At 37.6% G+C, this 25838-nt stretch overlaps 3 protein-coding genes across 6 annotated transcripts in view; all 3 read left to right on the forward strand.

The window, feature by feature from the left end:
- LOC107716694 (protein FAM3C-like) overlaps window positions 1-1799 on the forward strand; it is a 5044-nt gene extending 3245 nt beyond the window's left edge. For all 3 annotated transcript variants that reach the window (XM_016523205.1, XM_016523207.1, XM_016523206.1), the window contains 8 exons: window positions 52-156; window positions 266-325; window positions 416-530; window positions 643-701; window positions 1007-1057; window positions 1168-1252; window positions 1343-1469; window positions 1570-1799. In XM_016523205.1, coding sequence (XP_016378691.1) covers window positions 52-156; window positions 266-325; window positions 416-530; window positions 643-701; window positions 1007-1057; window positions 1168-1252; window positions 1343-1469; window positions 1570-1656 — 689 coding nt within the window. In that variant the 3' untranslated portion in view covers window positions 1657-1799. The remainder of the gene's footprint in view (window positions 1-51; window positions 157-265; window positions 326-415; window positions 531-642; window positions 702-1006; window positions 1058-1167; window positions 1253-1342; window positions 1470-1569) is intronic.
- Window positions 1800-2177: 378 nt separating this feature from the next.
- Window positions 2178-7267, forward strand: LOC107716693 (E3 ubiquitin-protein ligase Hakai-like). 2 transcript variants are annotated; one of them, XM_016523204.1, is made up of 6 exons: window positions 2178-2267; window positions 3040-3198; window positions 3440-3540; window positions 3679-3762; window positions 3853-3926; window positions 5972-7267. In XM_016523204.1, the coding sequence occupies exons 1-6, from the start codon at window positions 2255-2257 to the stop codon at window positions 6918-6920; spliced, it is 1380 nt and encodes a 459-aa protein (XP_016378690.1). In that variant the 5' UTR covers window positions 2178-2254; the 3' UTR covers window positions 6921-7267. The 2 variants fall into 2 exon arrangements, with proteins under 2 accessions (XP_016378690.1, XP_016378688.1); XM_016523202.1 differs by having other exon boundaries at window positions 5957-7266.
- Window positions 7268-8952: 1685 nt separating this feature from the next.
- The window catches only part of LOC107716625 (cadherin EGF LAG seven-pass G-type receptor 1-like), a 47782-nt gene continuing 30896 nt past the window's right edge, over window positions 8953-25838 (forward strand). The window contains exons 1-2 of the mRNA XM_016523118.1: window positions 8953-12621; window positions 23901-24539. Of these exons, the coding sequence (XP_016378604.1) occupies window positions 9138-12621; window positions 23901-24539 (4123 nt within the window). The 5' untranslated portion in view covers window positions 8953-9137. The remainder of the gene's footprint in view (window positions 12622-23900; window positions 24540-25838) is intronic.

The following is a 25838-nucleotide window of genomic DNA, read 5'->3' on the forward strand; positions in this document are numbered from 1 at the left end:
CTATATATATATATATATATATATATAATCACAATTAAATTGCTTTCACAGAAAAATTGAGATTTGTTTTCGTGGTGGCTGCCCTCATAATATCTGTAAGCCTTGTCCTCAAACTGCTGCAGATGGATCCTGAATTAACATTATCAGATTTAGTAGGTGAGTTACTAATATAAGGAGTATTTTATGTATATACGTATGTGCGTATGTATGTATATTAGTTCTTTATAGTTTCTACTGATATATTATATATGTTTGTAAAACCCAGAAAGGTCAGTGGGGGGAGCAGCTTCTTACCAGTTGAAACCTGATAATCATAAAGATGATGGTAAGCATTTATTGAATAATCTGGTCCAGTACAGTGTAAAAAAAACAATTAGGGTACACATTTAAGTCTCTGTTTCTGTATGTTTATCAGGTCCTAAAGGCAAATGTGGCCTCCCAAAACCATGTCCTGGAAATGATTATACCTTTAAGATTTACAGTGGCGCAACAAACATCATTGGACCACGAATATGCTTTGAGGGGAAAATGTAAAGGCTTTTAAGTTGTCTAATTTACAATCTGTGCTTTTAATGAATAATTAAGTGAATGCCATAAGTTCTGTTTAACAGAATTTAAACTAGTTCTGCCATTTTGTTTTAGGATAATAGAGAAAGACACACGAGGAAACCGACGAGGAATTAATATTGCTATTATCAATGGTAAGTATTTTGAGATTGGTAATTTTGCTTTAAAAAAAAGCCAAATTAAAAAGGTACCATGTTTTGCTTTTATCTTCATTTTTATTATTATTATTATTTGTAAAAAAATTTTTGCAAACGTGCTTTTCTTTTTGGATAACTTAGTTTTTTAAATTCTTTTATCTTTATCTTATAATATATTAATATGTATAACATAATATTTTTAGAATATTTTGTAGAAATATTGAAAGTTATTGTTCAGTGTTTTCATAGATATAAATGCTCATTTTTAACATTTCTTGTTTACTTATTCATACAAAATTCAGAAAAAACGGGTGAACACGTCAACACTGGCAGCTTCAATATGTGGAACGGAAGTATGTTGTATCTTTCCTTCGCTACACCATGTTGTTAATTAATAATCTTGCATTATAAATACTGATTTGCATTCTCAGTTCACATGTATGTAGTCTTTTGTTGTTGACAGAGGTTGAGGAGCTGATAGAGTTTCTGAAGTCAATCGAGGATGGTTCTCTTGTGTTGATTGCCACTTTTGATGATCCAGCCACAAAGTAGAGTAGAATTTCTGTCTCTAGTTTCGTCATGTATGTATCATGGTGTTGTCTCATCATGTCATAATTTATATGGTTCCTTTATTATAGACTTAATGATGAAGCAAGGACACTCATTGCAGAGCTTGGCAGTTCATATATTTTCCAGTTGAAATTCAGAGATAACTGGGTCTTTGTGGGAGGGAAGAAAACCACAACCAAAATCTCTTTTGAGCAGGTAATGCCATTTCCAAATCCACCCATTTATGTGCTTAAGTTTATGCAATGAAAATACTTTTCAGGTCCATTAATTTAACTCACTTTTCTGTCCTTTTCAGCACATAAAGAATGACAGAGAAACCAATAAGTACGAAAGCTGGCCAGAAATTATCGAGTTGGAAGGTTGCATACCTCGAATAGACTGAATTTTCCTACAGTACAATTTGTTCAGCTAAATAATGCTTTTTAAATCAGGCACCAAGCTGAGCCACAATGCATTTCTGATGTGTTACATGATACTTCGGACTGTCCTAAATACAGAGTAATTCATTTTTGTCTAGAGGTTATCCTGGGCTTTTATAATATAATATAATTAATATAACATTTTATAAAAATTTTATAAAAAAAAAAATCATTTTAATTTTGATGTAAAAATACAATGTTTTGGTATTTTTAAAAATGTCATTGTAAGTTTAAAAAATTGCAATTAACGTTGTGTTGTGACATTTGTATGTTCTATTTATGATATAAAATCTATGTTGGTGTTTTGGTTTGTCTGTGTTCTTGATAAATAATTGAGTTACATTCTGTCAGTGGTTTTGATTTTTTCACTACTTTTGGTGCTTATATAGGTGACGTTAATTAAAGCGCTGTGTTTAAAAAAAAAAAAAAAAGCCACGACAAAACAGACATCACGGAAAATACAGTCTATGGGAAAACATGCGTAAATTGTGCGCAACGTTGAACTCCAAACCGCACGAAGCCACGCCCATCAGTTAATCGCAGGATGCACAGCGTCAAGTCATGGACCAAAATGGTGAGCTACAAGCTAATGTAACTAAGTATTTTACTGCAGCTGTACGTTTTAAGTTCCCAAAATGTTTCCGAGTGAAAGGTAACCGGCTGCCAGTAAAGCCGCGAGGCCTTGGTGTCATTTATCTTTTTGTGTGTTGGCAGTAAACGCATTTATTGGATGTATCCGACTAGCCGCTGACTTGACCAAGTAGAGGAGTGCGCGTCCAGCAAGTGGCAGATTCAAATAAACGCAGAAAACATTCACATTAGAGCCCCCAAAATCTTTTATAAACACTGTTATACTCATTGGTTACTATGCAGTGTTTATATACGGTATATATAAGCGTTATGGTTAAGACTAACTCTGCACTTGCTCTTTAAATTACTCCTTTTGCTTCACCACTCTCTATTAAACACTTTTTAATCACTGCTGAATAGCACAGGGGCCAGTTGCATAAACTTAGTCACCATGTTAAGACAGTCTGTAAGACTGTAAAATCAGTCTTACCTTTCCACTACAAATAAGACCAATCTACCTTTTCATAACTGAATTATTATTAGTCTCACTTAGATTGTTATATGTTCCTTAATTTCATAAATTAGATTATGCTATTGTCTTTAGCGGTACTGTATTGTCTGTTTAAATAAATTTGTCCATTTCCTCCTCTTATGAAGTGTTAATTTTTCATTTTTAATGTAGTACTGAGTTGTGTATGTATAATCCATCAGTAACTTAATATTGTGCTTGTTAATGTAGATTACATATTAATGACTTCTTCTGTATTCTTTCCAAGACAATGACCTTCAAGGAACTGATGGTTCGGGATTCCTTGGAGGTCTTGATGTACGCAGACAGGTCCCAATCAAGTTACTGTCAAAACAGACGGAAAGAGGCAAGCTACCCGCCCGACCTCAGCGTCCCAACACTAGATTGCCTTCAAAAAGTGAAGAAGGTTGGTTTGCAAAAGAATGTTTTCATCTTGTCCACACTACATGTAAATCTGATTTGCTTTCACATCTGATCTTTAGGCCTGTCTGTCAAATTCCAAGTGATGGATTTGAGTCAGATATGCCAATTAATCACATTTTTGCTCTGTTTGAATAAAACCATTGTGCTGACTCATGTATAAATAGATTAATTTTTTTGCCATATCTTATTTGTTTTTCTTTATGAACTTTTTTTGTGATCTTCAGAGCCTTTCAGCTATGACCAAGAGGAAAGATTTGAGTGTAAATCTGGAGATGCTTATGGAAACCAGCGCAGATTCCCTCAGCCAATCTTCTGGGATTATAAGGTTACACATTTATCATCAAATAATTACAACAAATTAGATTATATTTTTAACAAAGCAAATATTTAATACAATATTTAAATATACAATATTTTAATTTTTAATAGCATATTTATAAGTGAGATCTGCTTTTTTTCTCAGCTTAACTTGGTAGGAGTAAAAGATGACACTCCAGTTCATTTTTGTGACAAGTGTGGTCTGCCCATAAAGATCTATGGGCGAATGGTAAGAAGGATGTTCAAGTCCCTAAAACACTCTTTATAATGCTGGAGATCTTTCATTGAAAAAAATAAAAATACTTCTTGTTTCCCTCAGATTCCCTGTAAGCATGTTTTCTGCTATGACTGTGCAGTGCACTATGAGAAGAAATGTGACAAGATGTGCCCTGGGTGAGTTGTCTTCTAAACAGTTTGTTTAAAGTCGCATGAAACGGAAGTTGTGGTAGTCTTTTCTTCCCTGTTGTTACATATATCTGAATGCAATAGCTTCTAGAATGAGAAAAAAAGGGCGGGACTTGATTTGGAATTCACCCTTTGCCAGGAGTTTGATTGACAGGCGATCTGACCAATCATAATGCCGAATCTGCCATTTTGTCAGACAAACAAATCAAACAGGAGAGTTAGATTGACATCAGTGGACTATGGTGTATTGACGACATTCTGAGGCTGAGACAGCATAACTCTGATGATCATTCATGTTTATTTCATGCCGCTTGAACTGAGGCGATTGCGTGCTCACGTTGCCATCACGCAGTGAAAAATACATAGCAGAGTATGGAGATAGAATTGTTGCTTAATTCCAAATAAATAGATTATGATCCACAAATAAATAGAACAACGCGCTGACAGACAAGACAGAGCATGTTACATTTAGAAGGAAACAAAGTCTCAGCTTTCAAATTGTGTCATTATTTAAGAGATTCAAACAATAAATACCATTTTGTGGCTCTTTAATATGACAGATCACTGTAGCGCCTCAGTTCTAGCAGTTCAAATGTGAATCGATCTCTTCCTGCTAGTTATAGCATGAAATAAACATGAATGAACATCAGAAGGTAGGTTGTCTCAACCGCGGAAAGACGTCAATACACCATTTTCAAGTTTGACTCTACTGACATTAATCTACTAGCTCTCCAGTCTGGTTTGTTTCTCGGACTAAATGGAGGAATCAGCATTATGATTGGTCAGATCGCATGTCAGTCAAACTCCCGGCGAAGGGTGCTAAATGCCCCTTTTTCAAATCTTACGTCATGAAGAGCAGAGATGTCGTTGAGAGGGGGAGGGGAGGTTAATGTTTTTGATTAAAGATTTCAAGTGTAAATGAATAAAAAAAAAAAAAATGAGAATTCCAAATTTTGATTTCATGGTGACTTTAAGTGGATTGTATCTTGTTCTTGTCATGAAGTTTGAGGTTCAGGTGGAAACACAGTGTCTGTCCCTGATATATACTGTAAAGTGTGAATGGAGGTAGTTTTGTAAATTCCTCTTAATGTTGTCTGTGGGATGCAAGCAAATCTGAAAATTTTAGTATGTTCTGTTTCCTTGGTAATGTCTGTAGGTGTTAGAATAAGAGGATGTGGTTCAGATGCACATGCTTGTCTTAAACATCCAGGGTTGTTGTGGGAGTTGTGCTATTAAGAGTACCTATTTCTATACATAGAGTGGACAGATGTTCATTTTGATATGAAAACAAGACTCATTCAGAAAGATTTTTTAAAATTAGAACATCATTATCAGCTTATAGCATTGTGATATCGTAATATCATAAATCATAATTTGTTAAATAGAATGTTTAATTTCCAATGTTAAGTGTTAGTTGATAATATTGAAAGCAGTTTAGTTTTGATCCACCACTTACGTTATAGGCTATGTTACGTTACGTATGTAGTCTGGCACATTGATGTACTGTAGAATTCAACTGATGTGTGGTCACAGGTTTGTCTCTATCAACTATTATGTGGCGATTTTGAATGTGGCTCATCCAGACTAGTTTGTTGTTGTGAGTATTTTACATTATGTAAAGCAGCAGTTTTGTACTGATGCCTGACGTCTCATTTATTTGTTATGTCTAATGTTATTTTTTTGGTTTTGCGACCATGAATTTTCACAAAAAAAACAAAAATAATTAAATTTAAACGGTTTAATTTTTTAATTCACTGGATTATCAACATTAGGCATTATTATGTGGTTATGTATATAACATAATAGTTGTAAAACATTTTTAGGTTGAATTTCCAGCATGTCATGATATTTACAGTTTTTCAGATTTTTCCACACCATGATTTTAGTATTAAATTACTTTTAGTCATAATGCGGTTTTGGGCAATATCGGCATAAATCTTTTTTGTGATGGCTATTTATATATATATATATATATATATATATCTAAGTCCACTTCCCCTACTAAATCTTAAGTTCAGTTTGTCCCTCTACAGCTGCTCAGACCCGGTCCAGCGCATCGAGCAGTGCCAGCGCGGTTCCCTCTTCATGTGCAGCATCGTGCAAGGCTGCAAACGCACCTACCTCTCACAGCGAGACCTGCAGGCCCACATCAACCATCGCCACATGAGGGCCAGCAAGACTGGATCCTCTCGCCCGGATCCGCCACACCCGGCGCTGGCCTCCGACCCACCAGACCGCTTCCGATTGCCGCCGCCACACCTGGCTAAAGCACACCCTCTCGTTCCTCCCCCACTGCAAGGCCACGATACCTACAACCATCCACCTCCAGCCTCGCCCTCTGATCTGGGACCCTCCCCACGGCCCCTCCCCCCGGAAACCTTCCGAATCGCCACAGTAACTACACGTAAGCATAGCAACCTCATCACAGTGCCCATTCATGATGACTCTGGGACCTCAGGTCCCTCCCCCCGTGAGCCACACCCACAGACCCCTCCCGGCCTGCCTCCACACCATCACCCTGGCGATTACACCAGCCAACCAGTGGTGTCCCATCCGCATCACATCATGCCTCCACCACAACAACCACATTACGGGCCTCTAGCGCCCCTACCGCCCCCTCTCAGCATCCCCATTCAGCACCCGCCGCAGGGCTCAGCCACACCTCACATGGTTTACAACCAAGCACCTCCCATGTCAACACCACCTCCACCCGGACACATCATCAGCCAGCTGCCACCCTACATGAATCACCCTCCACCTGGCCCGATTCCCCCGGTCAGTGCACACCACTACAACCCAAACTCGATGCCACAGGACCAAGGCACTCTTAGCCCAACTTTTACCCAACCAGGTGCCATGAGCCCAGGGATGTGGCCCAATCCCCGTGGCCCTCATCCGCCCCGTATGCAGGGGCCGCCACCACAGGGACAGATGCCAGGGCCTCACCACCCCGACCAGTCACGATATAGACCGTATTACTAGTAGCATCCTGGCTTTGTCGGCTCTATCAGACAGTTTGACCATAGATGGTAAACCATATCTAGTCAGAAACAACACTAAGCTGCCTGGGCTGTTTGTCTTCACTGATAACTTAATATGATGATCTCCATTACTGGCGATTTTGTACTGTCCTGCATTCAGGGAGGTTCCATGGAATAATGAATAGTTGTGTTAAAAAAAAAAACTTCTTTTTTTGGTTGGAAGAATTTAACAGAATTTTGTTTGAAACATTTACGTAATGTTGTACGCAACAACTGCAATAAATGAAACTTGAATTCTATTTAGATTTTTGGTTTGACATTCATTACTTTTGGGCACAGAGATTGAAGCTAGTTAAAGGGATAATTTGCCCAAAAATTGAAATTCTGTCATTTACTCACCCTTATGTCATTCCAAACCTGTATGACTTTTTTCTTATGTGGAATGCAAACTAAGATATTCGGGAGATATTTTGGCAGAATTTAAATTTTTGGTGAACTATCCCTTGAATAATTGTAAATTGGGTTTATAAAGGCTGGAATACATTGCATAACTTTTGCACCAATTTACAGTATAGACAAGTGCACACTATTTGCTGAAAGTCAGAGCCAGTCTGCAGATTTGAGTAGACAGATTTCACAGAAAGTCTTGTAATGTATGATGGTCGCAGATTCCGATTTTTATTTTATTTTTTTAGCCTCAGACGTTGATTTTTTCCAGTTGGAAGATATCAGACATTATTTTGAGCCGATTTTAGAACACATTTTGTTTTCATTAGTCATGCATCTCCTGGTAATGAGACGCGTGTTTCTGCATGAAGTTGTTGTGTTCAGAATGACCTGAAAGTCTGTTAGCATGTGATCCTCAGTCATGTAGTGTATGATGTACGGTTCTTCCCTGTATAACCATTTACAAAGTTAGCAAGTATATGATATTTGTATAAAAATCTGCTTTTAAAAGTTGTGTAATGTAATCCAGGCTTAAGTCAATATTCATCAAAATTCAGCAGTATGTGAAGAAATACTGTGTTTAGAGCACATACTATTGGTTATGCTGAGAAAAAAAAAACACATTTGTAAATGTTTGTGTATTTTTTTAAACCAGGTTTTTTTTATGAATACATATTATTTCTTAATGCTCAGAAAATGTATATTCCTGGCCACTTTCCAATTTTTCACTTTTTTTTCCTTATCAACCATGATTTGATGGGTAATGTCTCCAGAAAGTTAAGCAACTGGTATATCAAATAAATGATTGTAGACCTTTTTCTCAGAACTAATTTAATTGATTTAGTCATTTTCCCCCAGTTACTTTGGGACCAGTTAGGTAAAAGTCATTTGGCATCAAGTAAGTTTCTCTCAAGTTCTGACTAGCAGAATAACCACAGCCGTGATTCATCACATTCAACTATGGGCATCTTCCACTAATGTTCTTTTTGTCTTCATTTTTTGGTAACACAGTAAGTCTATTGTTCTATATTTTAAAAAACAACTTGTGCAATATTTTCTTACTGTGTGCTACTGTGCTATTTATCTTTAAAATAATTGTCAGTTTGTTTGGGATGTTATTTAAAACCATGTTATTCATACATTCTTAGATGTGGCAAATACTTTTTGTGGCCGCTGTATGCAAACCAAAAGATGTAGAGGTGGTGAGAGTTGTTACTAAATAACTAAAGTATCCACAAGGGGGCGTACAGTACTCAACCAAGACTAACCCTAGATCACTGCTACTATCAAACTAAACCCTGTTTTTCTCTTATGTGTGTAAATTCCATTTCTTGCCGTTTTATAGTTTCCTCGGGATACACAAAAGGTATTTCAGCACGTTTTCACTGTTCAGTAAAACAGATCAATGAAAAAGTATAAGTACAAAAATACAGGTGTATTTTATTTAATGTTAAATGTATTGGAATAATAATATTATAATTTTAAAGTATTGTGAAGAAGGTTGTACATAGAGCTTTTCGGTTGAGCTCATTGGATATTTCAAAATCACAATGCAAGAGTAGGTTCATGCAAATTGTTGTGGGATGGGAGAGAGAAGAGCCGTTTAACTCATTTAAACTTATCAGTGCAGCTCTCTGGTCCCTGCTGCTCTGCACAAAAACATGCCTTGACCCAATGTGCACGTCCACGTTACAGGAATGGTTGGAATTTTGCGGACTGCAGTCGTTCTGGATCGTTTGGACTAATATTCCCAATGAGATGCGCCTGAGCCATGGAATTACCAGTGATATGGATGTGCTTTGGATTACTTATTCATCTCCCAACGTTTGGATGCTTGGATTTACATCTATCGGGATCCCTCCAGCCTGGTGCAACACTGGCAAATGTATCAATCGGACCAGAATGGACGTACAGAATCGACAGAAGTCTCACAGATAAGTCTTTGCGACACTTTCTGAAGATCGGGAGAAGTGATGGGCTGCTATCAGTCGCGCGCAAAGTTGACTGCACTCGTTTACCGAGAAATCCCGTGCGACTATATTTGCGGATTAAATCACTGCTTTCTGCAAACTTTATACTGCTTCATTTCAATACATTCGTGCATGGTCAGAACTGCTTCATCAAATACAAAAGAAAAAATCTTAATCCAGATGCCTATATATATCTATTGACTGGGTATGAAACATGTTTTTCTTTGGATTCCTTACCCATAAACATTTACGAACGTTTGCCTGTATCCATGCAGAATCCCCGAATGTTTCGCGGTAGGTGCGTGGAGAAACACCAGCGGCGTGTTATTTCCCTCACAGACTCGAGCCTCTGTTTACCTCATAAGCAGCGAGATGAGGCAAATTTGCTTTGTTTAATGCCTAATTCGCTGAATAGCTCTTTATTTGTAGATGTTACGTTATATTTAAGAACAGAACACACTCGAAGTGAACTAGACCCGTGGGCTAAACGTCAAAAAAGAAACGTGAACTCCGCTCTTCAGTTTCAACTCCCAAACTACCAGGTATCGGTGCCAGAGAACGAGCCCTCAGGAACGCGAGTCATTACCCTCAAAGCGTTCGACGTCGATGACGGAGACGCCGGTGTTACCGAATACGATATGGAAGCTCTTTTTGACAGCCGCTCTAACAATTTATTTCAAATTAACCCTGAGACGGGAGGTATAACTACTCTACAACCTCTAGACAGGGAAGTTAAAGACACTCATGTGTTTAAAGTTACTGCTATTGATAGGAGAACCCCGAAAAGATCAGCTATCGCGTACCTCACTATTACAGTCAGTGATACTAACGACCACACTCCGGTTTTCGAACAGAATGAGTATAGGGTTAGTATTCGAGAAAATGTTGAAGTAGGCTTTGAAGTGATGACTATTAGGGCTACAGACGGAGACGCGCCTTCTAATGCCAATATGATTTATAAGATTGTGAACGATGATGAGGTGAATACTTATTTTGAAATTGATCCAAGGAATGGGTTGGTCAAAACCAGAGTCAGACCAGACAGAGAGGTCAAATCCCAGTATAGGCTTTTTGTTGAAGCTAACGACCAGGGCAGAGAGCCTGGTCCACATACCGCCACAGCCACGATGCACATTTTTATAGAGGATGAGAATGATAACTACCCTCAGTTCAGTGAGAAGCGATATGTAGTTCAAGTTCCTGAAAACATAGCCGTGAACTCTCAAGTGGCTGTGGTAAACGCTACGGATAAAGATGCTGGAAATAATGCGAAAGTGCATTACAGCATTATAAATGGGAATATAAAGGGCCAGTTTTACATACACTCCCCTACAGGAGTCATTGATATTATCAGCCCTCTAGATTATGAGATAATAAGAGAATACACACTCCGAGTGAAAGCACAAGATGGAGGACGGCCACCTCTTATTAATGGCACAGGTATGGTTGTAATCCAAGTGTTGGATGTTAATGATAATGCCCCCATGTTTGTCAGCACACCCTTTCAAGCCTCAGTGTTAGAAAATTTTCCTGTAGGTTACTCTGTGTTACACATCCAAGCTATCGATGCTGATTCAGGTGACAATGCTCATTTGGAATACAAGCTAACCGATACATCACCTAGTTTTCCGTTCATTATCAACAACAACACCGGATGGATTACGGTTAGTGCTGAGCTGGACAGGGAGACTACAGAGTTTTACAATTTTGGTGTTGAGGCCAGAGACCACGGGGTTCCTACAATGTCATCTTCAGCGAGTGTAAGTGTCACTATACTAGATGTAAACGACAATGTCCCAACCTTCACACAGCACTTGTATAACCTAAAGGTCAATGAGGATGCAGTTGTGGGCACAAGTGTGCTTACGGTCACTGCTGTAGACAGGGATGTAAACAGTGTGGTCACATACCAGGTATCTAGTGGGAACACACGGAACAGGTTTGCCATCACCAGCCAGAGTGGAGGGGGACTTATTACTTTAGCGCTACCTCTGGACTACAAGCAGGAACGGCAGTATCTCCTAACAATCACTGCCTCAGATGGTACACGCCAAGACACAGCTCAAATCTTCATTAATGTGACTGATGCCAACACCCATCGACCAGTATTTCAAAGTGCCAACTACCAGGTTTTAGTGAGCGAGGATCGACCTGTAGATTCCACCGTCGTGGTCATCAGTGCCACTGATGAGGACACTGGTGAAAACGCCCGCATCACTTATGTAATGGAGGACAATGTGCCACAGTTCAAGATTGATCCTGACACTGGTGCCATCACGACACAGATTGAAATCGACTATGAAGATCAGGCATCCTACACGCTAGCCATCATTGCCCGAGACAACGGCATCCCCCAGAAATCAGACACAACCTATGTAGAGATCATCGTTCTTGATGCCAACGACAACGCACCCCAGTTCCTCCGGGACATCTACCAGGGAACAGTGTTTGAGGATGCACCGGTATACACTAGTGTACTCCAGGTATCTGCTTCAGACAGAGACTCGGGATCTAACGGTCGACTCAGCTATACCTTTCAGGGAGGGGATGATGGTGAGGGGGACTTTTTTATTGAGCCTTACTCTGGGATCATCAGAACGGCCCACAAGCTTGACAGGGAAAACGTTGCAGTGTATAGCCTCAAGGCGTTTGCGGTGGACAAAGGAGTGCCCCCTCTCAAAGCAGCTGTGGACATTCATGTGTCCGTGCTGGACATAAACGACAATGCCCCTGTGTTTGAGAAGGACGAATTGTACTTTTATGTAGAGGAAAACAGTGCAGTAGGATCCACTCTTGCTCGTATAAGTGCCACAGACCCAGATGAAGGTACCAATGCCCAGATCCTCTACCAGATTGTAGAGGGCAATATTCCTGAAGTCTTCCAGCTTGACATCTTTAGCGGAGATCTAATTGCCCTTACTGACCTCGACTTTGAAACCAAGATGGAGTATGTAATAGTGGTCCAGGCCACTTCCGCCCCACTTGTCAGCCGGGCCACTGTACATGTCCTCCTAGTAGATGTCAATGACAATGTCCCCGTTCTGCAAGATTTTGAGATCATTTTCAACAACTACATCACCAATAAGTCCAGCAGCTTTCCCACAGGAGTTATCGGGAAGGTGCCTGCTCGTGATCCAGATGTGTCTGACAAGCTCCTCTACACATTTGTTGAGGGAAATGATCTCAACCTGCTGATTCTCAACCAAGACACTGGGGAGCTAAAGCTGAGCAAGGACTTGGATAACAACAGGCAGCTCGAGGCCACAATGAGGGTGACGGTTTCAGGTGAGACTCACATTATGCACATGATACCACATTATTTGGCCACAGTTTTGTCGTTTGAAAAGCGGTCCATTATTTGGCCAAAGATTGTGTTCAGTATTTGAGTGATGTCCGAAATCTGCTTTGCAGGTTGCCTTGCCATGGTAGAAGTGGATTTGTGAGAGCTTTATTCTTTTCACACTGTGTTAATTGGTTTTCTTTGATACTCTTAGTGATAGTGATCTGCCTCCTTGTGTGCTCTTCTCTTCTGCTGGGTTATGAGTCCCTGAATCTTTAAGTTATTTTTATAGCTTTACTGTGTCTCTTTTCATGCTCAGCAGTATTTGTTGGCGCTCTTTAGTGAGCATATCCATGGCAACAATTATCACGCTTAAAGTTATTTATTTGCAGCCATTCTGAATTGGCCATCAGTTTATACATTCTTGTCTGCAATATATTATTCAGTGAATGTGAGATTGTTTTAAAGCCTGTTTACACCTTAGAGTAAAAAAAAATCCCCACAATACCTCATAATCACAACTTTATTTCTCCCAATTGTGACCTTTATTACAAAATGTGACCTTGCATACCAATGTGATTTTTTTATCTACCAATTTGACTTTATATCTTACAACTGCAACTTTATATTTCATAATATGATGTGACCTTTTAAACAGCTGGACTTTTTAAACTCTTTCATAGTCTCTTCTACCCCAGTACAGCAGCTGTGGTTTGATAGTAAGATGTAATTATGTCTAAATTGCTTCTCTCCAGCCATTTTCATATTAACTGTTGCTGATCTTCCCCCACATTCCTCAGATCCTTACATCCTAGAACATATTCCCACTAACAACTATCATGCACATACATGAATATAAGTTAGTCAGCCCTTCTCCCTTTCAATCTCGGACAAATCAAATGTCATTCTTACCTGCCAGGTTTGTTCATTTCATGTACACTTTCCCAGGAGCCAAAGCTTACAGACTGTCCTGCCTATTAGACAGTGACTGATCATGTGTCAAAGGAGGTTTCGACTTGACTTATGATTTCAAGTTAGTCTTTATTCACATTCTGCATCCCCAAGCTGTAACATGCCCCTCGGTTAATTTAAGAAAAAAAAGAAAAAAAACCTAAATAACTGCAATCCATCCATAAGTTGAAAACCATGTTACATGTTTCAACAAGATATCACGTGATATCAAGATTAGAAATTATGTCCATGGAGTGATAGCTTTTCATAGATTCACAGTGACAAAACTTGTTTGTCTCGTATAAGATGTCACATATGACAAGAAAATGTTGGGGATTAATTGAAGATCCTTTAAAACTCCTACGTAGGCTGGGTACAGGTAGAGTTTGTTTTGTGTTGTTTTGATTATTTTTGTTTAATGGTTGTCACAGCTTACAGAGGATAGCAAAGCCAGATAGCAAAGATGCCCCTTTATCATGTGGTTCCAGTGACACGCTGCCACTTAATTTGATTCTCAGAAATGCCACGTGTAGCTGCTTAGTGGGCAGACAAATAACTTCCTAGTACACAGTGACAACAGAGGGAGAACACAAACATTTCTCAGAGCAGCGTACTGTCTGTATATATATATATATAATACGTATATATATATATATATATATATATATAATAATGTCTTTACTGTACACACATATATATATATATATATATGCATCTTTTTTAATTTGCCATTTTTTATACATTTTTAACATTTTTAAAGACCATTTACATTTAATAAATATTTATTTACTATAAACAATGTTTTAATATAAACATTTTTAGATTAAATCAATTACAGATCTTTTATTAGATATAAATTATTTTTTAAAAATGCTTCAAATTAGTTATAGAAAATTAATACAGAATTTTAAATGTAGGACCATTGGTAGTTATGTATTTAAAATAAATAAATAAATTATGAATATGAATATGAAAAAATATGAACCAATATGTTTGTAAAGAAAGAAAATTTCCTTCCACAATTCCAATTTGGCCATTTGTCAGTTCCTTTCCAAATTTGAGGTTGAATTGGAAGGAACTGACACTTTATTAAAGGGGTCATATGATGCTGCTAAAAAGAACATTATTTTGTGTATTTGGTGTAATGAAATGTGTTTATGCGGTTTAAAGTTAAAAAAACACATTATTTTCCACATAATGTACATTATTGTTTCTCCTCTAAAAAAAAAAAAATTGCATTTCATTTCAATCCAAAACATTTTCATGTTAAGCTCTCTGAGTTTCCTTCCACTTGGCTTCCACAAAGTTTTTAAATCAGCCAGCCATTACCATTCAAGCTTTTTCTTTAATGCTGGAAAAGAAATGTTGGATACACATGATGTATTGTGCTTATGTGACATATCTAAGGACAGTCCTTTTATTCCGTACATTTTTTCACTGTGTTAATATAAATGCAGTTTTAAGTAAGTACACTGAAAGTTTTTTAAATCTTAAGTATTACACGTACAATATATGAAGCATTGCAGATTTCTTCTCTTTCCCAGCATAACGCCTCATCTTTATTGCTAGTTATTTTGCATCATTTTACGTTCAGTCAATAAACTTGACTCAACCCCAGGGGTGCATTGCATTCATAACAGTTTGTCAAGATAACGTCATCAGCGTTATCTAGAGTGCTTCTGGATTTTGAGCTCAAAATAATAATTCGATATCTAATTTGAGAGAGTGAACTGCCAGGAAAAGACCATCTGTGCTTAATTATTCAGCCGAACTTTTGATCTACAGTTTTATTTTAAAGGTAGGGCACCTCTCATAATCTTTGATCTTTTCATCTTTATCTTTTGAACCTTTGATGTATTTCATCCATCCCCTCTTCATCTAAGTGAAATCTCATGTGGCGGCTGATGCAAAGCGTGTGGCTCACACATTTCTCCAGTTAATGGCAGCGCATATATCTTCATCCTTATTGCGGCACATTCTAAATCTTCGTGTATGAAATCTTGATCTCATATCAGCGTTTCTAAGCATAATTTCTAAGGAATCTGTGAACTTCAGAGAAAAGCAGAGATCAAGCTGTCAGGTCACTTTTAATGCTGACATGGACCAGGATTAATTTCCGTGCTGGAAATATGCAGGTTAGTGCTGCTTTGGTACCTGTTTTGGTGGTGCACCAAAACATGCTGGTCAGCCAGCTTCGCTAGACCAGAAGGTCCAAGAAAATCTTGCTGGTTAAGCTAGTTAAGAAGCTTAGTGGGGACCAGCATCCAAATCACAACATATGCTGGTCTTTTCAACTGGCTAACGTGCATTAAGCAAGCTGATCTCCTTCTAAATCCTCTGGTAATGGAACCGAAGCATCCCATTGGGTTTCCTCATGGACGTTCTCTGAAGGAAGTCTGATAAAAAGAGTTTTGAAAAGCTCTGCCTCTCCGTTGTTGTTGCCATGGAGAAGGGGGGAGCATTGTGGTGCTCTTAAGTGTTTTGCGCCAAGCTGGGGGTTGAAGCACGGGCCCCTTTTGTGAAGTGGGTTGAGAAGGAGGGTAGGGGGTGAAATGTGGGGGGCTTCTTAAATTCGAGGAGGAGGGAGGCATTGTCCACATGCAGATTTCTGTCAGTGAAGACAAAGCGGTTTGTGTGTTGAGACCTTAAAGGAAGGACACTGCTGAAAGAAGAGAGAGTGTTTTGCACTCACTTGGTGTCAGTCTGTGAAAGAGCAGAGATCAGACATGGATTAGAACAGTGACTGCAAAACTTGTCATTTATGCACAGTGTGTTGTGACTGGTGTTCCTGCATGACAGTAAAATAGTATTCTCGATCACATCACTTGCTTGAAGCAGACTTTTATATCAAAAGACAATGCGTGGTAATGATTGTAGAGTTGAGTTACTCATGAATAGAGCTTAGCAGTTATCTGTTCTTATTTTCTAGATGCAAGCGGTTGCTATTGGACATTAAAGACTATTTCAGTCATGACAACTCTCGGAAATAGTTTGTAAAACATTTTATTAATGTAAATGGAGATGTACATAGGTTTGGTATTGGCGGACTAGATCTGCTACGCTGCTGCTGCTGGAGCTGTGCTGCTGCTGCAGAGCAAGTATGACTTGCTTCTGCAAAAGAACATAAATAAAGACCTGCTGCTGCAAGAAGAGAGAGAGGTAGATCCCCCAAGCAGATCTAGGCAGGTGGTGCTGGGGAGGTGGTGGGCTAAAGAGAGAGCTCTCATAGCGCGCAGTGACTGTGCACAGGTTTGCAGGAGACGAGGTTATATAGAGGAACTAGTAATGAATGCGTGAAGCCGATTGGTTGGAGAAGATACAATTGAATGAACCAATCAGGATGCTAATAGAGTTTCATGGCTGAACTATTTATTTAACAAAGAGTCAGGAATGGTGTATGCAGGTAAGGGCAAACTGGGCATTATCTTCTCTAGCGCGAAAGCTTTGCTACTGAATTCCTTCCTTATGAAATAAAATGATGATGCAATCGAGGCCAATTCTTTATTCCATCTTAAGAATTGTATACAATTATTACAGCTCAGCCAATCCAGCGTTTCAAAGCTGAGCCAAAAATAAAATGCCTGTCATCATTTGCTCATGCTCATGTTGTTCCAAACCTGTATGACTTTTCATTCCTTTTCTTTTTTTGAGGAGTACAAAAGGAGAAGTTCAGCAGAATGCACACACTGCACTTTTACAATGAAAGCATACAGTGAAAAGTATCTGCCTGTCAAGCTTCAAAAAAGTCAAAAGATATTATAAACATGGTCTATATGACTTGTGCTACCATTCAAAAGTTTGAAAAGTTTTTTTTTTATTTTTTAAAGAAATTAACACCTTTTTAAGCAAGGATAGATTAAATTGATTAAAAGTGACAGTAAAGACTTTTGATTTGCTAATCAGATTTCTATTTCAAAATAAATGCTGTTCTTTTGAGATTTCAAAGAATCCTGAAAATAATTATCACGGTTTCCACAAAAATATTACTTTTTAAAATTTTTGCTGTATTTTTTGTGACTTTAATGAGTGACTTTAAGAGACTTCTTTCAAAAACATTAAAACATCTTACTGACCCCAAACTTTTAGAGTTCTCAATTTTCATAGAGCTTTCAAATATTCAAATTCGATATTTAAGAGCCTATTTAAGAGCCTATTGAACTATAATATTTTGATCTGTTCCTCACACAAAGCATATAGTGCAACTTCAGAAGACATTTTGTGTTCCACAGAAGAATGAAAAAGGGTTTGAAATGACATGTAAATAACTAAATGATGACTTTTATTTTAGGTGAACTATTCCTTTAAGTTTTGATTTTAAGCCAAACTCAAGCAACTGTCGATGAGCTCATCTAATGCAGAGTAATGATGGCGGAAGCTTCCAGGTTATTTGGTGGCATCTGCATTTTACTGCATTTTTAAATAAAGGCTTTTAAAGTCTATAAGTTATTAATATTTTATATAAGTCCTCGAATCTCGAAGACCTCCGATAGATACTGCATAACCAAGCAAGCACCTTCCCATGTCTCTTGGCCTTGGGTGACGTTAACAGTGCTGCCCATAAAATCCACACCTTGCAGGGTTCCATTTCACTGCGCTCCCCTCTGTTTTATGTATGTGCTCGCAGGGATCATAGCAGACCTGCCACCAATGATGTTAACAAGAATCACAACAGATTCATGAGGGAGGCCAGCCGAGGTGTGGTCTCCATTATCAGGCACTTAGTACATGCACTCTGTGGAAAGAAGCTTTGCTCATTAACTTCTCAAAGTGCAACTCACCACATTCCACACAAGCCATGCCAGGGCAAAAGCTGTTAATAGGCCTTAAGAAGGGAATGTAGGGCTAAATGGAGGATAGCTGTGTGAAGCAAGAAACAAACAAACAAATTATTGAAACTATTTGAGCAACATAGAATGTTAATGTGGCATGCTGTCGATGACCACAGGGGAAAAAAACAAATATTGTGTTTACAATAAGGATGCACAATATGTTTGCACCATATCAGTTATTAAAAGTTTTAATCTCATAATTATTATGACTAAATATCATAATTTTGACTTTTTCTCAATTTGGACTTTTTATACCATAATTTCAAATTTTATATTATAACTCTGACTTATGTCAGAATTTTTATCTCATAATTATGACTAAATATCTATACTTTTTATTTATTATGATTAAATATGTCAATATAGACTTTTTATCTCATAATTATGACATTCTCATATTTTCAACCTTTTATATCATAATTTTGTCTTTTTATGACTTGACATGTCATACATTTTTATCTTACAATTATGATTTACAGTTTTGACTTATTAATTTGACTTGTGTAATTTTGACCTTTTGTCATAATTATGACTTTATCTCAATTTCGACTTTTTATGTCATAATTTCACATTTTAACTCTTACTATGTCGTAATGTTGACTTTTTATCTCATAATTATGATTTAGCATCTTTTCCTATGTGATGGAAATGGGATTTGATATTTTCAGAGGGGCACAGCTCTGCCCTCAATGCCTTGTGCACTCAGTAGCCCGTCTCTCTCAGCTGTGCCTATTGTGCGACAGGCACCAGTTGGCTTGGCTTCGCACATATTTAGGTCAGCCATCAGCCGTGATGTTGCTGTGGCCACTGCTGGTCTTGGCTTTGGCTCACTGATGCTTTGGCTGGAGATTTTTGTCAGTCTCTGCTACTGTTGCACCAGCCAACTGCCAATCAGCTGTCTATGTTCCCATATGCTTTTTGAGGAGTGTTTAAGGATAGATGACTGAAAAGAGACAAATAAGTCTGATGTGTTTGTATTCTATGTTTTGTATTCTCACCCCATGACACTCCATATTTAAAGCATTAGATCATCCAGAAATGACAATGCTGTCATTATTTACACACACTCATGCTGATCCAAACCCGTATGGCTTTCTTTCTTCCATGGAACACAAAAGAAGAGGTTTAGCAGAAATGTTCAAGTTGGTCTTTTCCATAAAATCAACAATAAATGTAGTCCAGCAGTCTCTGCATATTTTAAGTCTATTTTATTAAATCAGAATTGTTTCAGTGTTGGGTAAGTTACTCTAAAAAAGTAATTAATTACTGCCTACTAATTACATCTTCAACAGTGTAATTACACTGCTGTACTAATTACTCACTCTCTAAAATGTATTGAATTACTTATTACTAATTACTTTCTAAATCCTATATCAACCTCGACCAGCTGAACAACACAAGAATAGACATGATAAAACTGCTTTTTTAATTCTTTCAAATAATAATAGAAATTAAATAAATTATTCTTGAACTGACTAAAGTATTTAAAGGGGTCATATGATGTTGCTAAAAAGAACATTATTTTGTGTATTTGGTGTAATGAAATTATATTATTATTATTAATACATTACTGTATTATGACCGCGTAAACATAAAACCATGTCTGCATTTGTGATCGGAGAAATGACAAACAACAAGCGGATCTTATCTATTCACGAACAGCTTGTAACACTCCAAAGAGAAAAGAAAACTTGAAATCGCATCATATGACCCCTTTAAAGGGAGAAAGTAACATTAAAAACATACATTTTAACATTAGATGTAAACTTTTGATGTTAAATCCACTATTGTTTTATATGGAATTGTTCTATAGTCTATACAGTATTTAATGCAATTACATCGGAAGTAATTTATTAAAAGTAATTAAATTACAGTTACTAATTACTTAGTAATGCATTAAACCCAACACTGATTGTTATTTGTTGAAAAACTTTCTCCTTCACTGCTGCTCAAATCTCATTAATGTTCACATTAAAATATGCTAGATTTTTTTTTAAAACAAATTATGATATATTTGGTATGAAAAATCATTGCTTTGATGCATCACTCTTGGTGTAAATAGGGAACCTGTTCTCATAAAAAGTTGCAATAACTTATATGAGATGGCAAAACTGTAAAAAAATGTGTAACCCAAACAAACATATCCATGATTTTGATAGGAGGAAAAAAAAAGTTGTATGTTGTACTTTTCGTATTAGCTAAGTTGCATGATATGATACAATTTCACCATTTTGAACAGAAAGTTTGTTGAAAGAGACCTTGAGACCCAAATCTTTGATTCACGTCATCCACATAGTTGGTTACCAGTTGGTAACCAGGAAACTGACCTTGACATTATCTATAGGATAGTTTAACACTTAGATGATAACCTCTAAATTTCCCACTGTGTGTTCGTTTGCAGGCGAGCTCCTGCGAGTGTAGAGTAAGTGTCTTTAGAGTGTGTAGACTACACCGAACATTCATCTTTGCACAGATTGTTTGGCCTTTTCCCTTGGAAAACACCGTCCTGAAAAGCTGTCCTGTGTGTTTGCCTTCGTCCTCAGATTGTTCGAAAAGAAAACTGAACATGACACTTGCTCTTTACAGAGGCTGTAAACACTGTCACAGCTCAGTGGTCCTGCAAAGGAGTGTGTTGCCAAGTGAAACTGTGAACATTTCAACCTAGTTTACTTTGTGAGTGCCATAATCTCTGCCATCAGTTTTGAGGGATTCGATGAAGCTGAGCTTCCTGTGGCGCAGTGGTATCGCGGCCGCTTTTCCATTTAAACGTACAATGTTTCGCTTTGTTTTCTTGTTCAGCAAACTCTGGAATCAGTTGGTACAGTTTCTACTCAGGACCACCCACACTTGTGTATAATATTCGTATTAACACAGGGATTCCTATTTGATCGTATAGACAGATTTTGGAGTCTTATCATTCTTTTGTACATGCTGTTTCCTGGAGGCGATCCAAGATCACACCTGTAGGCCGATCTATTATGTGTGGGACAATTCTGAGAATGATCTGTTTGTTGAACACTTTTTCTGGTGCGTGTCATTTAACAGTTTTGCATATTTCATGTCTATGCCGTTTTAATGTTTGATTTAAAGGACATTTTCATGACTTTTGTATGATATACATTTTGGTAGTGAAAATTACTTATTATGTCTGGGTAAATTATGATGTTATTATGTCTGGATAAATGAACTATGATACATTTACATACATTTAGTGCTTTCTTCAAATTCTGTTTAGAGAAGATTTCAAGTGCTTGGATCAGTTTTCATCAGCACTTTATTGTAAAGTGTCTCTGTAATATTTTATTATATGCCAGAGTGTTTGTTATGCTTTAGTAGCACTTACTGGTAAGAAAATCAACAGAGAGGGAGAGGGAGACACTTAATGCATTTCAGAGTGTAATATAATATACAAAGTTGGGATTGTATTGCAGAACTCATTAAAGGCAAGACAAAAAACAAGAAACCACTTAGCGTATACATTACTGCTGCCTTCTCTGTATAAGCATCATATTTCTGGCATGATATAGCAAAGTTTACTAAGCATATTTAAAAGAAACATACTTTAGTAGTTTATGGGATTATTGAGTATTATGAACACAATGGAACAGGAAGTGGCCTGTTATTCAGCCATTTCCCTTGCAGAAAATGTTTACTTGTGGGAAAATTGTGATTAGTATGTGACAAATTTGTGATTTGTGATTTGTGCCAAGGTTGCAAGTTTGCCAGAATTTCCTTTTTTAATAATACAAAAAGTTAGGAAATTATTTTTAGACTGTGAATCAATTACAAATAAGAATGGAATAAATAGCATAATATATGGTTAATTAATTAAATAAGGTGTCAAAATATTTTAATCTACAGTAACAAAAGAAGATTAAAAAACTGTCTGGCATAGGAAGTACTTTTTAAATAGTTTTTATGATCACTAATATTGTGCATTTTTTATATAGTTTTTAAAGATTTGCTATGATAATTTAAAAATGATTTTATCTCCTCAATTATGTTATAATGAGAATAAGAAGGGTGATATTTGTTAAACTGAATTGTTTAAATGGCGCACACCAGTGAAATAGGTTTAATTGCAAATAAAGTGCATCACAGTGCAAAACATTTAATTGAATGTGTATGCATGGCGTTTTTGTGTGCGTGTGCAAATGTGTGTGCGTGCAAGAGAGAAACTCCTTGTTGTGTCTACAACTGCGTGTTTGTCGTAGCTGACAGTATGTGAAAGGACAGTGTAACAGAGTGGAAACATGTCCTCATTGTCCTGCAATTATAGCTCTCTCCATTCACATTACAGAGGGGCCCTTTACACTAGGAGCCTGCAGTTGGTACAAGAGAATACACTGGACTATGAACAATACCTGTCAAACTAAAGGACAGAGCGAATGTGACACAGCGGCCAGATGTACAACACAACGCTTAGACACTTTTGCTCTTCACCATTTAGCAATGATAAAGTGGGGATGAATGAAATGGAAAGTTGTTGTTTTTTTCCCCAATGGAACCACCACTAAATAACTAACTAAATAAATATATAAATAAATGTTATTAATAATATTAACAATTATCATCATCATATTTATTTATTGGTAGTAGTAGTAGTATAATTACTATTAATAATGCTAAAAATAATGTTAAATGCTAATAATAATAATAATAACACTAATAATAATGATAATGATAATATTTGATAATGATGTCTAATTTAAAAAAAAATTTTTTTATAGTATCAGATATATTTAAAAAAAATTATTGTATACAAAATATATATATATATCTAAAAAAAAAAATTGTATTTTTCCTTGAAAAAAATTATAATATTAACAACAATAGTAATCATTTAATTATTTGTTTGTTTGTTTATTAGTAATAATAATAACAATAACAATAATACACTGCAATATTTTTATAGTATCAGGAATATTAAAAATATGCTTGTATTCAAATAAGTATCAGAATGATATTCATAATTTTCCTGGTAAAAAATCATTTATAATATTAAAACAAATAGTAACCAATAGTTATAGTACATATTTATTTATTTATAATAACATTGTCGTTGTTAATAATAATAATAATACACTGTTTTTTGCAGTATTTTTTATAGTATCAGATATATTACAAATATATACTTATATTCAAATAAGTATATGAACAATATATTCATATTTGTTACTTGTAAAAAACAAACAAACAGATAATCAACACCTCTCCAAACCAAACAATTCAAACTTATTTTTCTTTTTGTGTTCAGAGTTGATGCATTGCTTGACAGGAAGCTGGTTGTATTGCTGTTCAAACAGAGTGAAAAATGATCATACAACTGTGAAGGTCGAAATGCTTGATGAACAATCAAAGAATTAAGTTCCATGTTCCAGCATGTTCTTAAAGTTCATCTCACTCACAAGAATGTAAACTTACCACCTGCCAGCCCCTGCCATGCCATTCATTTCAGTTTAAACATTAACCGAGTCCCTCAATGTGCCTTTGTGTCTTCACAGATGGACTCCACCAGGTCTCGGCCCTCTGCACCCTATGGGTGACCATCATCACGGACGACATGTTGACGAACAGCATCACTGTTCGTCTGGAGAACATGTCTCAGGAGCGTTTCCTCTCCCCTCTGCTCTCACTCTTCACCGAAGGCGTAGCCGCGGTCCTGTCCACCAGTCCTGACGGTGTCTTCGTCTTCAACGTCCAAAATGACACAGACGTTAGCGGCAGCATTCTCAACGTCACTTTCTCAGCCCTGCTTCCGGGTGGAGCTCCGGGACCTTATTTCCCATCAGAGGAGCTGCTGGAGCAGCTGTACCTGAACCGTACGTTGTTGACATTGATTTCGACCCAGCGCGTCCTGCCTTTTGATGATAATATCTGTATGCGGGAACCCTGTGAGAACTACATGAAGTGTGTAGCTGTTCTGAAGTTTGACAGTACAGCTCCCTTCGTGGCTTCCAACACGGTTCTTTTCAGGCCCATACACCCCGTGAACGGGTTACGGTGTCGATGTCCTGATGGTTTCACTGGAGACTACTGTGAGACGGAGGTGGACCTTTGTTACTCAGGCCCATGTCAGAATAACGGGAAATGCCGCAGTCGAGAGGGGGGATACACCTGTGAGTGCCCGCAAGATTTTACAGGTCAGTATCAGGTCATCATGTTAAAGCGCGCCTATTATGCCATTTTTAAGGTTGCTAATATTGTTTTATGAGTCTCCTAAAACAGGTTTACCTGCATGCAAGGTCAAAAAATTTATTTTAAAGATTTAATTTTACCTCATTTCTAAACGATTCGTAAACGACTCATGCGAAGCAGTTCAAAGAATCAGTCTCTCTAAACCCCTCCTTTCCGTGAGCCCTCACTGCTGTGATTGGTCAGATGGCACAGTCCTTTGTGATTGGTCCAGAGCCGTAGAAAGATTGGCTCTGGATTGGTCTACCGCGTACAGCACGTGCCGGAAACGAAATGCCCATTGCCATGACGGAATGACAGCCCTGGAGACTTGTCAATACATAGAAAAGATGGTATCGATTGTACCTTACCAATTCGAGCCGGAGTCTGATGATGAAATGGTTGGACTGGCTGATCAACAAGAGACTGATTCGCAAGCACGACTGGAGCAGGACGTTTCTCAGTGGTAAGTGTCAAGTGTTAACAAGTTTGTGGTAATTTTAAGATGTGATAAAACTAATTTACTCTCACAGCGTAGAATACAGCGTCTCTCGACATAATGTTAACCACACAGAAATTTTTGTGCGCGGGCAAGTTGGTGACGTAGAACGTAGGCGGACATTATGCAAATGTGTTACTTTGTGACGTAGAGCCGTAACAGAATAAGATTCAAATTCCTGACGACTCGTTTAGGCGATTGCGAGCCGACTCTTTTTTTTGATAGACAATAACTTTATTTATCGTGCACTGTCGGCTTCACAACTTTGCAGATAGTTTATGTTCACATACAGCTACATGACACACTGCATGAAAGGTAATATTCGAAAAGGCATAATAGGGGCACTTTAATCATCTATTCATCTATCTATCTGTCTGTCTGTCTGTCTGTCTGTCTGTCTGTCTGTCTGTCTGTCTGTCTGTCTGTCCGTCCATCCGTCCGTCCGTCCGTCCGTCCGTCCTTCCGTCCGTCCGTCGGTCGGTCTGTTTGTCTATCTGCCTGAGTTGCAATTATGTAACATTCAAACAGCATTCTCAATTCAAGTCTGAATGGTGCACAATTTTATACCCAATTCATTATCTGCCAAGTGAAAATGGCAAGACTTATAGCTTATAACAGCATGATTTGCGGTGTCATTCATGTTAAAAAAGTTGCGTGTTGACGTTTAATACTTAAACGGGGGAGTGGTTTCTTCACATCCCTAACCCAAATCCAAGCAATAGTGAGCTAATAGTGATGTGCGCCATAGCAAACACCACAAAAAAAAAAA

The sequence above is a fragment of the Sinocyclocheilus rhinocerous genome, unplaced genomic scaffold (genome assembly GCF_001515625.1).
Source record: "Sinocyclocheilus rhinocerous isolate Xijiao unplaced genomic scaffold, SAMN03320098_v1.1 scaffold1201, whole genome shotgun sequence".
NCBI lineage: Eukaryota > Metazoa > Chordata > Actinopteri > Cypriniformes > Cyprinidae > Sinocyclocheilus > Sinocyclocheilus rhinocerous.